This window comes from Ipomoea triloba, chromosome 15 (genome assembly GCF_003576645.1).
Source record: "Ipomoea triloba cultivar NCNSP0323 chromosome 15, ASM357664v1".
In the NCBI taxonomy this organism is placed as follows: Eukaryota; Viridiplantae; Streptophyta; class Magnoliopsida; order Solanales; family Convolvulaceae; genus Ipomoea; species Ipomoea triloba.
The window spans coordinates 1,648,028-1,665,557 of NC_044930.1; the positions used below are offsets into that span (position 1 = coordinate 1,648,028).

At 31.9% G+C, this 17,530-nt stretch overlaps 1 protein-coding gene across 1 annotated transcript; it reads right to left on the reverse strand.

Moving 5' to 3' along the window:
- Positions 1-1,742: 1,742 nt before the first annotated feature.
- LOC116006493 (kinesin-like protein KIN-7K, chloroplastic) lies at positions 1,743-13,331 on the reverse strand. Its single transcript, XM_031246890.1, has 24 exons — positions 12,877-13,331; positions 12,287-12,530; positions 12,100-12,197; positions 10,512-10,601; positions 9,068-9,120; positions 8,477-8,542; positions 8,334-8,387; positions 7,979-8,038; positions 7,352-7,430; positions 7,071-7,138; positions 6,885-6,944; positions 6,600-6,704; positions 6,067-6,171; positions 5,803-5,910; positions 5,574-5,720; positions 5,082-5,264; positions 4,753-4,911; positions 4,353-4,568; positions 3,661-3,801; positions 3,452-3,577; positions 3,319-3,369; positions 3,165-3,212; positions 2,870-3,073; positions 1,743-2,615 (listed from the first exon to the last, which is right to left on the reverse strand). Exons 2-24 carry the CDS (start codon positions 12,523-12,525, stop codon positions 2,022-2,024), a joined length of 3,054 nt encoding a protein of 1,017 aa, XP_031102750.1. The 5' UTR covers positions 12,526-12,530; positions 12,877-13,331; the 3' UTR covers positions 1,743-2,021.
- Between the last annotated feature and the right edge of the window lie 4,199 nt (positions 13,332-17,530).

Consider the following 17,530-nt stretch of genomic DNA (forward strand, 5'->3'; position numbering starts at 1 on the left):
CTACACTATTTGCCCATAGTGACGCCATTTATGAGCTTTCTATTTTTCTTCCTTATATGATATGATTATATGTGAGGGTGCAATTTTTTCCTTGGTTATGAAATAGGAAAATCATATATTTGCTATATTTTTTTTTATTTTTATATATAATTGTTAAATTACATCATTGAAATTCACAAACAGCATTTATAAGGACTATTTTCTATCTTAAATACAATGAATTAATAATTACTTATGTTTTCAAAAAATTAATATTCTGATATAAAATTACTCTTCTAACACTTTTTGTAGAGTAATAAAATTTGAGTAGTTATAAAACGTGTAGGAATCTTTTAATTTAAAATTTTGCATAGTTAACAACTATTACATTTTAGCTAAATGACTTTTTAAGAAGCAATTTGGGGTGGTGATAGACCCGTAACTCTTCCAAACTCACCATTTGCCAAAAAAATTTCAACTTAACAAAGATATCATATGTAAAAAGTGATAAAATTGAAGCATTTAGAATGGTAGTGATATGTATTAGGACTCTACGTAGTTAAGTCACACCGTCACACTATGAGTCTATGTTTGAGTACTAATAATATGCTCTTACCAAACTAACGAGACTGAATGCGTTCGTTGAAACACATTTATTGTTTTTTAGATGACAATTCATCATAATTTCGTTTCCATATCTATTTGGGTATTTGTTTGGCCTGGTTATTTTTTGGTTCGTAGATTGGATCCTTTTTATCCAAAAATTAAATTAACATTACAAAAAACATTGTAGGGAATTTTTTTCTTAAAGGCTTAATGCCATTTGTGATCCTCCAAATATTGGGACAATAACACCTATGCTCTTCAACTTTAAAATCAATCAGATTTGGTATTTCAAAAGTTGATTTGTTGCCTTTTTGGTTCTTTTCATTTTCTGTCTCAACACCAATTTACAACCTTGCACATATTGCCATGACTCATTTAATTAATTCTTGATGGAATTTATCAATTAATAAGTAGTTAAAAAAGATTACGAGTAGTAAAATTACTTCACTTTATGTAAATTTACATATAAAGGTCCGTTTGAAAAACAGGAAAATGACTTCCAGAAAATATTTTCCTTTCTAGTGTTTGGTTGCATTCTAAAAAACTGTTATTTTGTCAATTTTCTTGAAAATGAATAGAATTGTATAATTAAACATTTTAATTATTTTATTTAAAATATAAAAACATTTATAATAATATTAAAAAATAATGTTATGTATTAAAATTTTTAAAAAATGATGGTTTCCGCCGGAAACAAGAGCCTTGGTTTAGAAGCCTTCATCGTCGAACCTTGGTTTAGAAGCCTTCATCGTCGTTCGTCGATGTAGCCTTCGTCTAGAAAGTGATTTTCGCCAAAATTTGGCAGAAATCATTTTATGCTAAAATGTAAAGAATTTTTCAAGAGGGAAAATGTTTTTCGTTGACTGGATTTTCCAAACATTGAAAACCCAGCAGAAATCATTTTCTGAGTTTCCACACAGCCTAAAACTGTGTAAATTACATTTTCTTTTCTATTTAAAGATTCATTTATAAAAGTTTGCGCGCATATAACATTATCAATTTATCTATTATAGTCCCCTTAATAAGAAGCAAACTTAAATATGCAATTTTCCTTTTCAGCGGTGAAGGATAACGTGAAAATTTCAAGGCTATGCTTTGCACTAAAAATAATGCAAAGTCCTGAAAAGTATGAAACCCACTCAAATTACTCCAAGTAGTTAAAAATTAATGTAAAATTTATTCTAACAGTTGGAGCTATTTCGTGGTGTCAATTATATCGAAAAACCTTTGTACAGAGCAATCCATTTATCCATTCGATACATACAACTTGAAAGGCCCCTTATGGTTATCTTCCCTACATCACAAAACTGAAATAAGAAAACGCAAGGCCAAAAAAAAAAAAAAAAAAAAAAAAAAAGACACCTGGCAATACACAACCAACCCCAATAGTGGAATATAAAACTGAAGCAATATTCTGACTTCCAAGTAGAAACTTGCTAAAATCCCATTTTCTGTGCAGGATTGTTCCAAATATCAAACTCATCAATTCTCTGACTGTCTCTTGTTGCTTCAGAAGCATTAGTTTCAGCGCCTTGAGATTTCTTTAATTTTGCAACAGTAATGTACATATTTGCTAGTTCATTCTCAAGATAAGCTTCTCTTTCCTTGGATTCCTCAATCTTTCGCTGTAATTCAGCCTCTCTTTGTTCCTTTTCGGTTAGTGCAGCTTCATATGAAAGCTCTCTTTCACGGCTCAAAGCCAGTTCTCTCTTCATATCTGTGGTCAACACACTTTGATCATTTCGCCTACTAATATGGCCATCTCTCCGTCCATTGCGCAAGGGGATACTGGTTCTTCGCTGTGCAGGGGAGCTTTTTTGTGATGCTGCTAGATCAGCAGCTAGTCTTTCATTTTGGTTCATGAGCTTTGCCACTTCCTCTGATAATGCCTTTAGCTCGACAGCAGCGGCCGATGCTAACCCCTTGGCATATGAACTCTCCTCTGCCAGTTTCTGGTTCCGAAGCTCCAGTTGCTCTTTTGATTCAGTTAGCTCAACTACTTTTCGTTGGAGTTCTTCAAGCTGACTTGCCTATTGAAATAAAGAATAGGAGGAAATCAGTTGTGGGTGGCCCACTTCAATATCAATTGTATTTGGCATATATTTGGGTGAATGAAAGGATGCACTTCTATAGTAATAATTCCCTACCCTAGTTTTCCCGACAAGAAATTACAGGATTGAATAAGATGACAACCCGGGACTGAAGAAGTAAGGAGAGTCATAGGCAGGTTGAGGAAATATGCATCATTTCATCAAAATCTACTACAAATAACAAAGATGAAAACCTGTGATCGAAGAAGTATGGCTTCCTTAGTGGACTTGGATGCTGCGTTTTCCTTCTCATTTCGAAGTTCTCCCAGCCAACGTTTTGTATCTGACAACTGCTGTGAATTACCAAGTGATGGACTAGAATTTCTCCGCTCCGAGGCATCTGAAAGCTGTTGTTTCAAGGAGGCAATTGTTTCTTGTAGTTGTTCACATTCATGGGTCTGTTTGAAAGAGATTATTTTTCTCTGAACTTGATTTATGTGAATTTATCGAAGGCTGTATGGGGAAAATTAGCTAGATAATATCATTTACCTTGTGATTCAACTGCTCCTGAATTATTCTATTGTCTGCAGCTTTAACCTGTGAACAGTAGCAAACATGTAACCCTTCAGAGGTCAAGTTCAGCTAAAATTAAAAATATGCCCTTGTTTCCCTAATGTGGCTGGGGGAAATAATTTCTCATTACCTCAAGTTCAAAAGATTTCTCATTTAATTGTGCCATAATTTCCGCAACAGACTGCAGGTATGAAACAACAACAATTAGTACAACTTGTCAACACACACTAGTCCTCAACAAGAAGCTTCCAAATTAAGCTTACTTGTGAATCCTCCAAGTTACTGATTTTTTCATGAGAACCCATGAAGGAATCAGTAATTTGCTTTTCCAATGAAGATATTTGATCATTCTTCCTTCTGATATCATCTTTCAATTTTCTTATCTCCAGCTTAAATGTTAGAAATGTCAGTTTTCAAAAGATGCACTGCTGAAGGAATTAAATAAAATATTGTGCAGTATTAAGGTATATACTTGTATCTGTTCCTTCTCAGGGCTCCGAGATGCCTCTTCAGATAACCTCTTTAAGGCACTAGTATGGAGTGCCACTTCATCAGACAAAATTTTTTGCTGCTCCCTCAGCAGGTCAAGTTGATCAATTGTCTTTATGCTAGTCTATATCACATGATACAATTAAAATAACTACATTGAGCATGAAGAAAAACATTGAACAAACAGCACATATAAGATGTATTTATGCTTGGAGCCTTGGAGTCTTGGACCTGAACCTAAATGGAAATAGTTTCATTCTTGAATATTCCATGAAATATTTCCAGCATTTCCATACTTTTAAAAGTGAATTTTATCATAAATGTCACTCAACAAAACTAATCCGTAATAAACAGATGCATCTTGAATTCCTTGTTTTTCCATAGAATTCCAGATTCCATATTCCATTTCTGTGTGGAAGGGTGAGGGTTAGTAACCATTGATAATTTGATGCAATAATTCGATATAAATTTGATATCCTTGATGCCCAAAACATTGCATGAGTCAAGACAAGAATTCTTTTAAGTTAACCCAGAAGATATTTTGTGTACCTCTTTTAGAGGATGGTTTATAACAATGAAAGGAGATTGTCTTTCACATTCAATTTTTACATATTTTCTTTTATTTACTTTTTCATGTGTATTAACCATCTCATAAAGGAAATCAAATTGCCTTACCAGGGGAGTCTCTTGTCCCAAAAAGTTATCCCCAGGAAGTTCTCTATCTGGTCTGGCCTCTGATAAATGGTCTGCAGAATTAGTGCTTTCTGTAGGTAAGGATTCCATGTGAACATTAACACTTTCTGCTTGTGGAGTAGAGGGAGTACTATTTGACTTTAGACCACTAGATTTGTCACTAGTGCTTGCCAATGTCCCACTGCCACCTTCCCGTTTCTGCTAGATACAAATATTATATATTAGCATATAAAAATGTAGTTCTTTAAGATCACTACCGTTACAAGAGAAAACTTCAATAAAAGATATGCTGCCAAAATATCATTTTGAAGCCAGGAAATATCTACATTTTACAACAATAGTAATTGTCAAGGCTAAATATGTCCCAACATATTCCACATACCCGCAGCTTTAACCAGTTAAGCAATCCATTTTTCCTCGCCTTTTTCTCTTCCTTTATTGTGTCATCCACAGATTCAACATTGCAATCAGGGGAAACACACATATCATTGTTTTCATCATCCAAGATAAGATCTCGTCTTCGATGTGGCAGATATGCAAGCTACAAACAAGTTAAAAGAAATCAGACTAATCATCATATTACAGGAAAAAAAGTAAGTTCTTTTACTTTAGGTTGATATCATGAGAATTTTAGAACAGTGTAATGTTACATGTGACATGCACCATCACTGCAAAAGAATGCAAAATAAAAGGTGGCAAATGAGCACAGACCTCTTCTTCTCCAAAGGAATGCCTTCTTCTAGGACCTGGACGATGAGGCAATCTTGATGACTGCGAAGCTTTAGATGATACTAGAATTAGTTTTGTCAAACGCTGAATTCTGCCAAGTAAAGCAGCTTTGGCGTCCTCTTCCTGTTCCAATCTTGACTGCAGTCTGACCTGACCATCTTCTAGCTTTATAAGCAAGAAAAAGTACAAGATTTCCACAAGTCAATGCAAGAACTATAGACAGGAAAATAAAACAATTGTATTTGGGGCAACCAAAAGAACTTTTGACTGCCACCATAAACAATACTTTAAAAAGATGACAAAAGGCAAGCCTTTAATGTAGCAGGGAAAGTATAATCAAAAGATCTTTGCAAAGTTGCAGTTCAGGACTTGATTTTAATCTGACCATCAAATTATACAAAATGTACCTGATGTTCCTAAAAGAGAGAAAAAGAGTTAAATAAACAAGAATGCTAAAACCAACTCCTGATATACCTTTTGCTTTAGAAGCACAATATCTTCTCGCCCGTTATCTTTCACTTCTGGGATTGTAACAATGCCTTTCTTTAGTTGCTCTAATTCCTCTTTCAGACGGCGAATTTCATTTTGGTATTTCTTGATAAGTGATTTCTCATCAATTATCTGCACATTTCACCAGTTTACTTCAATACTAGATTGGTCGAAGAATTACACTGCATATTATGGATATCTGGGGTGCAAAGACCTTGTTTTGTGATGCCTGAATCTCAATGTGTTTTGCACGGTGCGCAAACTTTATTGTATTATGGGTTTCTTCTGAGTTGCTAGATGAGGGAGTGACTGTGCAGATAAGCTGTTAAACACAAACAATAAAATTAAATACAGTTATTTCAAGCACACAACTCCACCTTTTAGAGTTAATCCCAGTAATAAATATAACTGCCGCAATGGAAGGTTCAGTCAGTTTGAAAAATATAGAAAGATGCAGTTAAGAGTAAGAAACCCTTACAGATACACGTCCATGACCGCTTAGTGAGGATTGAAGAAGCCTGGTCAATTTTGAATCCCTGTATGGTATATGAGTAGCCTTTTCATCCGTTAACTTTGATATAACCTGTAAAACTGGAGTTAGCACACTTTATAAATTGAAAAAAAATTTAAATGAAGAAAATAAAAAGGAACTTGATCAGGTTCACATGGCTTACTACTTTGTCAACTGAACCAGCAGACTAGTATTTTCCATTGCTTTTAATAATAGCAGTCATAAAATTTAAATACACATCTTTTCAGCTTACTACAGTTAAGTTCTCATGTTGTAACCTTATTATCAAATTTGTCTAACTGTGGAAATTATCAGATTTTTTATCAGATCCCATCTGTATGATTGAGGTATGTAATACTATTTACCCTTTACCAAAACCTATTACAATCAACAATGATAAATAATGACAGTAATTTGCTTAAATTAATTTACTTTTGAGGACAAAATTGAGAGTAATTTGTAACAGGAAAGAGGCCTATTTAAGATGATTGAGGCCTCACAGTTCCAAGAGTTAGCAGACTTTTGTTGATATAGGATCCCTCTTTCCGGCGGACACCAGTAGTTTCAGCTCTAGAGCTTTCAGAACCCGCCAAGTCAATGAGATGCTGCAAGAATAAGTTCATTTGCAAGAGCTAAAGTTACTCAAAAGTTAATTTCACTATAAGTATTAAATGTCAATATCCGTATGGACATGGACACATTTAAATAGAAGAAGACAAATTAAGCACTAAAATAAATGACATAAAATGACACAATATATACGAGTCTTGGGTGAGTTTATTTACCAGCTGTGATAAGCTAACAGCCTCGCCTTCAGTATTTTCACAAGGGCTACTCTCTATTGTCTGTTATGAGGAAAATAAAGTACAAGTTACTTTGGAAGACATTTCAGGGTGATATGAATGTATCAGTTAAGTACCGTGAAAAAGAATAAAGATTGTATTGAAATCCATCAATAAGATGTAAAATACCAGTGTAAATATTGTGTGACTTCTGCTGCTCAGTAGATTGAAGTTTGTAGAACCAACATGCCTATGCTCTGAAAAAAGAAACCAAATTTTATCAAAGTAGCTCAAAAGCACGTGAAATGAAATTACAAAGGAATATCAATTGTATTCAGATTGCAAGTAAAAAATAAAAAGACAATCAATTCTCAAGCAAATCTGTAACAAACCAGTAACTCTAACAATTTTTTTTTTTCTCAACACACTATTGACTAGAGTATAAGAAAAGATCAGGCAAAAGTACTTACCTTCCCCCGCTGCAATAAGGGATAAGGCATGAGCAGGGGATAGAACAACTTCTTCCTTGACTCCTTCCACAAAGGTCCCCTGTAAAACATTACAGTCTAATACTTCTGTAAAAGCAGCTAGATCTAAAGTATCCAGCATAAAAAAGTGAAAAACCACTTACATTTGTTTTATTATAACAAATGCTGCTAAAAAAATGTGGCAAAATCAACATGAATAAAATGGTGAAGAAAATTAACATACATCCAAAGGGGTCAATCTATGAGAACTACAGACATGGAAGCGAGATATTATGAAGTCTAATGTTTAACAAAGATTTAAGGATAAACTTCATAAAAATGACCAAACAATAACTAGGTGGCATTCCTATAGCTGAATGATATAGGTGCTTTTACAGGATCACATTCACTATTTGCTGTAAAATAAAGAATTAATTTGAATATTTCAAAGTAGTTATTACCAGTTGATTTATATTCATTAACTTATTGTGCCAATAAGCAAAGCAGCATTGGTAATTTGGTGTGTCAATCAAAGTTGTAAAACAGCAATGAGCCAACAAAATTGCTAAAAATATTTGTTTTGGTGGTGGGAAGAAACAAAAAGGAGTTATAAGCACTCAAGTCAAGTACCTGAGCATCCTCTCTTATTCTTAGATTTTGTCCAGCTGGATTCAGCAAATCATTAACAACCTGTAACAAAAGCAGAACCTAAATAAAGACTTCATCCAGATCAATGTGACATGAAATTCTCTTTTTCAAAATATTTATTAAAAAAAAGTTCAGTAATTAATGCCTATTAATAAACAGAACTTTGTATGCTGAAAAAAATCACATAATTATAACTGGCAGTAGCAGATGGATATGAAAATAAAGTATTGAATAATTGAACAAAGTTTCTGCTAGTGTTAGGCATGAGGGAAGGTTCCAGATATGACACACGAGGAAAAGTAAACCAGGACTAATCTGATTAACCATAAAAGCATACCTCATTATAGATTTCCAGATACGACACGCGAAGAAGAAATTCTCGGCTAGGAGTCTAAAGCATCAAGAAACTACAGTTTAGCATCTATCTCAGAGTATATTGCTTGACATAGTATATGCAGTATGGCAAGTGCAGTGAAGTACCTCTTGAATAATACTGAAGGCATCCTTCACAGCCAATGGTATAATACCAGGGGACCTTTGATCTCCCTATACACAATTAAATCATAAAAGCTTGTCAGATGTTTCATTGATCTGACAGATAATGTAGTTGTTATTTACCTTAAACACCTTGCATATCAGTAGTCATGTGTGGCATCAAGGCAAAAAGGAGCTCTTTTCAAGTCTTTGAAGTTAAAAAGTGATCAAATCTGTCCTAAGTCCTAACCAAGTAAACAAGACAAAAGAAAGCCTAATATGAAATATTTCAATGGAGAAACCTTATGAACACTCTAAGTTCACATTTGCATGGCCTCCTTAGAGGGGTAGTGGGCCCCCATCCCATCCCTGCAAACTAATAAAGGCATCATCTTCTAACTCCTTAAAGTTTAGTAAAATTTGAATGAAATTAGTCAAATGTAGTAAGGTCCATCTACAGACAAATTTGGTTCCCCATCATAATTCTGGTTCCATTACTAGTAGGCACTCATGATTGACACAAGAATGTTATTATGGTCTTGTAGCACTCATGATACTGAATTCGAAGAATTAGATTTAGAGATGGCATTCTCTTACATGCATGGTGTGAGTTTTCCCACTGCTTGTAACCCCATATGCAAAGATTGTACCTGTGGTTGAATGAAAACAAAAAAGATTTACTCAGCTTTAGCAAAATTAATACTCAAAAAGGAATTTTTTCATAATGATTGAAAGAGAAATCAACTGTGCAAAAATTATGCAAAATAATGAGAGGACAACTAGTGAGCTAGGTAATATGAATTAAATGGTTTCATAGGAAATGCTTGGTAGAGGACCCAATACTTTACAGAACTCTAAGAATTTCAAAGCAAAACGCATGTCGGTGTAATGGAGAATTGGAGAGTATAACCATATATGGTTTTCAAAGCAAATGACTCCACATATCACTATTTATAATGTCTTGCATAATTTAGAATCATTTTGACTGCTGATAACACAGATTAGTGAGATCCTAGCCATTAAATTTTCTTATCCCCAAATTACTCAAGTGTAAACCAATCCATACAAGATAGTATCACTATCATGGCAAACTGCATCAGAGTATCAAATTTGTGGACTAAAAACAAGTTTGCAGTTCAATACTTCATCCGGGATGTGCATTTGCACAATTTCACGAATTTCCAGCATCTGTCTGACTGTCTCGTATTCTTATAGTTGCACCATATCACATAAGGATATCGGCAAAATTCACCATCCTGGTAAGATTGCACCAGAAGATAGAAACCCCTTAAAATCCTAATTACAAAAGCAATTCTGAAATTCAACTCAACCAGCTTCTTGCATTGACAGGCTACCTAAGCCAAATTTTGTTCACCCTAACTATTTCTGAGTTCTGACTAACAAGACCATTCAATCTTTGCTTCACAGTTTCCAAGCTCGCTAGGTATGGACTTCAACTCTTTGATTCTTCACTAACACACTGCACTTCAGCTTAGTCAAACTCCATAAATCCTTATTCTTGCAACTGCATTTGATCCCAGAAAAGCATCTTCTATGAGGAAACTCCACAGAATTTCTAAAACAAAAAACGTGGTATTTCCAATTCACTGTAGATAAACCAATTATATACTTTATACAATAATCCAACTCCAATTTCATTCCATTTGACCTTCAAATGTGACTGCTATAGAAAATGAGTTCCAAAAACAACCAGGACAAATTTAGGTACTCCAGAGAACCAGCCTACAACCTTTTTAACCCAGTTAGTATCAATAGCACTTTTCAGCAAAGGATCTCAAGAAACCACATATCCCTTGCATAATATGGAACTAGCAATCTTGTGATTCATTATTATCTCTTCCTTTCTTTGAGGCATTTTGGACTTAGTACAGCAACAGTGCATCAGCTCACTGATTAGAGGTATAGACGTATAGTATTCTCTAACCAATCATCTTCAACATGCCAGAACTCGTACATATTTTTGGAGCTAATTTGCTTGAAGAATCAACAGAATAGTTTGAATTTATTGAATTATATTTACCATTGATCCCTTCCATGGAACCACTAACAACATGCTGAGCAGCAACATCATAGACATGGCGCGTTGTTGTTGTAGGGCCAAAAACTCTATCTGAAAAACAACCAAACATATTTACAGGTAATATTTATATAGGAATTGAGCAATAGCTCAACAACAAAATTGTATAGTTATATAACCAAAGAAAGGAGCAAAAAGGTTTATTTAAGGGATTTTATTTTTTATTTTCTATCCCAAGTCGGCAAGTCATAATTTCAAACTACTGAGACAAACCACCTTATGCAAATTCTTTTCTTTACCTGACCATTTAACAGGTTCACCAGCTCAACTAACAACTGAATTTTATTTTGCAGCTGATGACATCAGCCCATACATATTTTGGCAAAGTCATCAGAAATACATTAATAACTGCACAGTTTCTTTTTTTTTTTTTTTTTTTTTAAAAAAAAAAAAAAAAAATTAAAAAAAAAAAAAAAAATTTTTTTTTTTTTTTTTAATTTTTTTTTTTTTTTTTTAAAAAAAAAAAAAAAAAATTAAAAAAAAAAAAAAAAATTTTTTTTTTTTTTTTTAATTTTTTTTTTTTTTTTTTAAAAAAAAAAAAAAAAAATTAAAAAAAAAAAAAAAAATTTTTTTTTTTTTTTTTAATTTTTTTTTTTTTTTTTTAAAAAAAAAAAAAAAAAATTAAAAAAAAAAAAAAAAATTTTTTTTTTTTTTTTTAATTTTTTTTTTTTTTTTTTAAAAAAAAAAAAAAAAAATTAAAAAAAAAAAAAAAAATTTTTTTTTTTTTTTTTAATTTTTTTTTTTTTTTTTTAAAAAAAAAAAAAAAAAATTAAAAAAAAAAAAAAAAATTTTTTTTTTTTTTTTTAATTTTTTTTTTTTTTTTTTAAAAAAAAAAAAAAAAAATTAAAAAAAAAAAAAAAAATTTTTTTTTTTTTTTTTAATTTTTTTTTTTTTTTTTTAAAAAAAAAAAAAAAAAATTAAAAAAAAAAAAAAAAATTTTTTTTTTTTTTTTTAATTTTTTTTTTTTTTTTTTAAAAAAAAAAAAAAAAAATTAAAAAAAAAAAAAAAAATTTTTTTTTTTTTTTTTAATTTTTTTTTTTTTTTTTTAAAAAAAAAAAAAAAAAATTAAAAAAAAAAAAAAAAATTTTTTTTTTTTTTTTTAATTTTTTTTTTTTTTTTTTAAAAAAAAAAAAAAAAAATTAAAAAAAAAAAAAAAAATTTTTTTTTTTTTTTTTAATTTTTTTTTTTTTTTTTTAAAAAAAAAAAAAAAAAATTAAAAAAAAAAAAAAAAATTTTTTTTTTTTTTTTTAATTTTTTTTTTTTTTTTTTAAAAAAAAAAAAAAAAAATTAAAAAAAAAAAAAAAAATTTTTTTTTTTTTTTTTAATTTTTTTTTTTTTTTTTTAAAAAAAAAAAAAAAAAATTAAAAAAAAAAAAAAAAATTTTTTTTTTTTTTTTTTTTTTTTTTTACAAATAAGCTAAAAATAATTCAAAATCAATAAGACAATGTTTTTTATTTTCTTATTAAGTTGACAAAATAAAGGAAATATATGGAATACATGAATAACAATAAATCAACATAATAGAAAATACCATATGCATAAGCTATTGATGGATTATGCTCATTCCTCACAATAGTATCACCATCTGCATACCATGCAATTTCCTCCCCTTGTCGAATCTCTCTTGGGCTGCTCCAACAATCAACCAGATTAAATACTCACAAGTAGACAGGCAACAGCTAAGCACTACAGAGTAACTTCAGAAATTATAGCTGTACCTTAGAGGCCTAAACCGCACTGTCACCGTAACATTTTCCTTGGATCTTTCCGCACTCAGAGGTAAATTTTCAGTGTAATAGTACTGAGGCTTACTCCTGGCGGATGATGACGCCGGCGAACTCACGCCGTCAATAGAATTTTCCGGGAACTGTTTTGATGATGAAGTAGTTGATGACGTTGGGGAATTCGCCACTCTTGAGCTCGATTTTTGAGATTTTGTTCCTTGTCTTGTAGTCATTTTAGCTACCGAAAAATTCAATGGAGTATGTTTATCAACATTAGCAGAAATTGACAAAATCGTTCCTAAACATTCAATTATTATTACATCAGTGTTCCAGCTTATTTTTAAAAATAAAAATCCACGCGGTCAACTGCATTCTAAATTGTAAATTATCGGCCCTATAAAAAAGCAATAAATTAAACTAGCCGCAAAAAAATTACAGCTGCACTCGACAATTTCTAGCTCAAAAAAAAAAATTAACTAGTAATCGCTCCAGAGTCCAGAAGTCCAAATTACTGGAGTAAAATAAAAATTTACATCTATCCGGAAAAAGTAAAACACACAGGAAACAAAATGGAATTTCAGTACCTTCAATCAGTCAGATTAGCATCAAATCATCCACGCGAGCCGAGAAATCTATGCGCCTTGCGTATGAATTGAACAAAAATAAAAATAAAAAATAAAAAATACAGAAGCAAACGAATCTTCGGAATGAGGGAGGGAGGAAGATCTAACAAGTGACGAAAAACATCATCATTCCCCCATCATAATTAGCTGCGCCAATCCTCTCACGCACATTCACACTCACTGCGTGTTTTCGTGTGGTATGGATAGAGCGGAAGAAGAATAATAGAGTGTTTGGATATTATTTTCCTAAGCTTTTCCCCTTTAAGCTTGCCTTGGAAGCGATGCCTGATGCCTTTTCTCTCTCTCTTGTTCTCTCTCTAAAGCATTCATGGAGCCCAACTGAACCGCACACAACGTCAATACATACAGACTTTTCAGAGAGAGAAAGAGAGAGAATGTGGAGAAAAAAAAAAAGGACACACAGTCCCCTACTAGTGTGTGTACGTACAGAGAGTAGAAAAGGAAAAGGTAGAGAGAGAAACGGGGCGTCTTAGCGTGGACCTGAAAGCGAGAGAGACGGTGAAATCTGTAATCGTAGTGTGTCCAGTGTATGAGTTATGAAAATAGTATTTGTACTCTTATTCTATATTCTTTTAACTTTTATTTTTACACATAACATTTTGATATAGACACTTGTATAATTTAATTTGAGAATACAATATTATAGAATTTATTGAATTATTCGCATGTAAAGAAATACATAAATAATGACAGTGAGATAATGTCTTATTTCTATCGGGTTGAAGTGTGTGAGAAACCCTTAAGTTTGGAAATTCAACTTTAATTTTGAGATAAGAGATAATATCTTACTCAATCAAAAAAATAAAAGGAAAAATGATCAAATAGATCATCGAACTTTAACTAAAAAAGTCAATTAGCCTCTTAAACTTTTTAAAGATGTAATTACACACATCAACAATTCATTTTGATGCAATGAAGTCCAAATATTGGTTAATTACATGCTATAACAGGTCATTTGGGTTCTAGTCAACCTCCAACAAAATTTCATGTTAAAAAGTGACTGGCGAACTGTTGCCGATCACGGAAAAGGCGACCACTGTGGTGGCCTTCTCGCATGAGAAGGCGACATTGGGTCTCCTTCTCAGTGACTGACGACCATTCTCCGGTCACTTTTTTACCTAAAATTTTGTTAGAATGTGGTCGGAATCGTAATGACCTGTTATAGCAGGTAATTAATCGAATTTTTTGGGCATCATTACATCAAAATGATTTTTTTTTTTTTGTTGACAGCCAGAAGATTAAGCTCCGTCCCAACGGTCAGCACACTAAGTGGTAGGAAACTGACCAAATGATTTGCTCCATTCACATTGAAAAGTTGAAAGAGCTTTGACTTTTCAACAAAAGTTTGAACCTTTGAGGGTCTATTTGATCATTTTTTCAAGATAAAATAAATGAGTCGGTTGACGCGATTCACCTACTTAATTAACTACTTTAGCATATTACCCCACTAATTATGCCACTATTGTCTATGATATAAATTTTTATTATGGTAATATATATTCTACTGTTACCACCATTACAGGGCCGGATTTTAGGGTGTGCAAGATGTGCAATCGCACAGGGCCTCAAAATTTTGGGTCCCCTAGTCCAGTCCTGGTCCGATAGTTAGTATATGTATTTGTGATTATATTGGCTCAAAATTAGGTTTTCATGACTGATTTAAACTCTACTACGTATTATTCAAAAAAAAATTATACTACGTAATATTCACGCGAACCATTTTTTCTTCAATTCCCAGTAGTATATGTATTTGTGATTATATTGGCTCAAAATTAGGTTTTCATGACTGATTTAAATTCTACTACGTACTATTAAAAAAAAATTATACTCCGTAATATTCACGCAAATCATTTTTCTTCAATTTGTAGTTTATTTATAATTTGATAGGACCTCACGCAGATTAAAAAAAAAAAAAACCGGCCCTGACCACCAATTATGCCATAGTTATCCACCATAAATTGTCATTATCCAACAATGAATAACCATTAACCTACCATAAATATCCATGAATGTCTTGCATGCCATGAACGTTACATGTTCTCTCCATCAATTAAAGACCAACTCACCAAACTTTATAACTCCATATCAATATATTCAAGCTGCGCTATACAAACAAGCTTGAGAATTATATTTACTGTACTAGCCACAAGTTCCCTAAATTCCATTATAAACTCTACAAAGTATTGTTATCATGAGCACTATAATGTACATGTACTAATTTACTCTAAAACATGGTGATGAAGTTTAGCTCAAAGAGTCATGTAATTTTCACCACTTTAATTTTCATGTTAACACTTTCGTATCTTGTTTACTTAAATTTACATTTTTTTATACAAATACATGTGGACTCATAAAAATCCCCACCCCGTAATTGAATAAGTTTCAATCCATAAACTATTATAAATATATGAAATTGAGAAAATATTAAAATGCATATCTGTATAGGGTACAACAACTCATATAGTATGTTTAATTTTATAGGTTATTGTAATACACTCTCATATGGAAGGGTGGGTTCGAGTCTCATTAAAGGCAATGTTGACTCTTTGTGCTTATTCAGTAGGTTGAGAAAGTAGTTATGAGCAGATACTGCATTGTAATAGAGTCAGTAGTACTCAAAAAAAAAGTTATTGTAGTATATATTGAGATATTTGTTTTTATAGTATCAAATAATAAAAAAAAAAATGTGTATCTAATACAAATCAATATATATAGTGTCAATTGACATTTAAAAATTCCTTATAAATTTGATTTATTTTAGGGAGTTGTTACTATAGTTTTGACTTTTGAGTAATGAAATAAAGTTTTGTTTAGGGAGGTTTACGTGAAGTAAGAGAAGTGGATAGGGGTGGGTTAGACGAGAATTGCATGAAACGTATAGTAGAATGATGTCTACTATAGACATCCTTTTACACGTAAGGAGACAAAACTATTCTGAAAATGATGCATTCCCACCCATGATTTTTGGTGTAGTAAATGAGAGCTGAAATGGATTTTCACCAAATCAATTACAAAATAATGTAAATATTTAAATACATTTCTACCACTTTCTATTTTGGTGTGACGCATTGTGCAGTTACAAAATAATGTAAATATTTAAATACGGCATTTCTATCACTTTCTATTTTGGTGTCGCGCTTTTATGCATAATGGTGTAAAATTTGATAGCGTAAATTATTCTGTGATTTTACCGTCTAAAGTTACATTATGATAAATAGGGATAAGGAAATGAAAATGCATTAAAGAGTTTACATGAGTCTGTTGCTGGTACGATGTAGATCGAAAATATATATATAAGCGACTAATAAAAGGACATGAGATGATATAATAAGTGAGTGAATGTGTAGATGACAGTACCTCAATGGATAGATGCAGCTTAGTTATACTAAGGACACGTTGACCACCGACATGATAACTAGCTAGTGGCAAGTGGGGTGGTCGACCTGGCGTTCTCTCATGAGAGAATGAATGTGATTAGTTAGTCCACTTAGTTGTCACTTAAACAACGTGTTTTTCAAATGTCAGTCCTAACATTTAACTGCTTCGTATATCTATCTACAAACTTAGGTCTAATTATGTTAGAGTGGCTTGACCATGATTCTGATAGTACAAAATTAAAAATATCCTGTTGTTTTTTTGTTTCTATGCTTGATATCGAGCATGTCAAGTAAAATTTTGTTTTAAATATAAATATTTGGTGAATTTGTGAAAGTTGAGAGATTTGTTATCATGGTGAATAGACAAATGATATAGAAGAGTTGAAGAACAAAAGGCAGGTATGGACGTATGGTGACAAGCAAAGGTTGTTGAATTAATCCAAAGTAAACTTCATTTTCCATGCATGGATGATATCGTGGGCAGAGTGGACAAGCAAAGACAGGTTCACAAGATATCTTGTGCCCAAGCTGGAATGATAAGCATAAGACACAAGGTCACAAGACCTCACACACTCTTATTTACTACGTATTAATTTAATTTATTCTCCAATAGTCCAATATACCAAAAAAAAAAAAAAGTCTTTTCTTATCTATCTTTGGGAGGAAATAAAATTTCACAAGTTTAAGTCTTTTCTCACTTTTAAAGTTTACTTAATATATGGACATTATTTTTATACACAAACATATATTGATTATTAGGATTAGGTGAGAATATAATACATTAAGTAGTAAAGAGTGCAAACTAATGCAAGTCATCAATCTACGAGGATCAACATGTCTAAAGGGACAGAAAAAATCCGTGATAGTTTGATAAAAATTACAAAATTCTTAACACTAAGCGTGCATCTGTTGATATCTAAAAGTGCAATCATCTTGGGTGCACTTTTACATATCAATGGATGCACTTTTGAAATCGATAGATCTTAAGTGTACTTTTATGTATCAGTGTCACTGAATACATACTGTAATTTTGCCTGATACACTTTTATACTTTTTTATCAACAGTCATGTTCTCACATAAACTAGTATGGTAGTCCCTTTACATACTTTCTTTTTTAAGGTGATGTTATGTATGTGATGGGTAAATATGCACATGTACTAGTCGGTCCGTAAATCACCTGTCCGCACCCAACCTGTCCGTCAACGGTCACCCAACT

What these genes read in the sequence shown, in the direction of transcription:
- LOC116006493 (XM_031246890.1), bottom strand. Translation starts at nt 12,525, where the DNA reads ATGACTACAAGACAAGGAACAAAATCTCAAAAATCGAGCTCAAGAGTG. An exon ending in ATCAATAGCTTATGCATATG is followed by an intron (nt 10,602 to 12,099) that starts GTATTTTCTATT and finishes GTTGTTTTTCAG; the next exon opens with ATAGAGTTTTTGGCCCTACA. An exon ending in TTGTGCTTCTAAAGCAAAAG is followed by an intron (nt 5,265 to 5,573) that starts GTATATCAGGAG and finishes TTGCTTATAAAG; the next exon opens with CTAGAAGATGGTCAGGTCAG.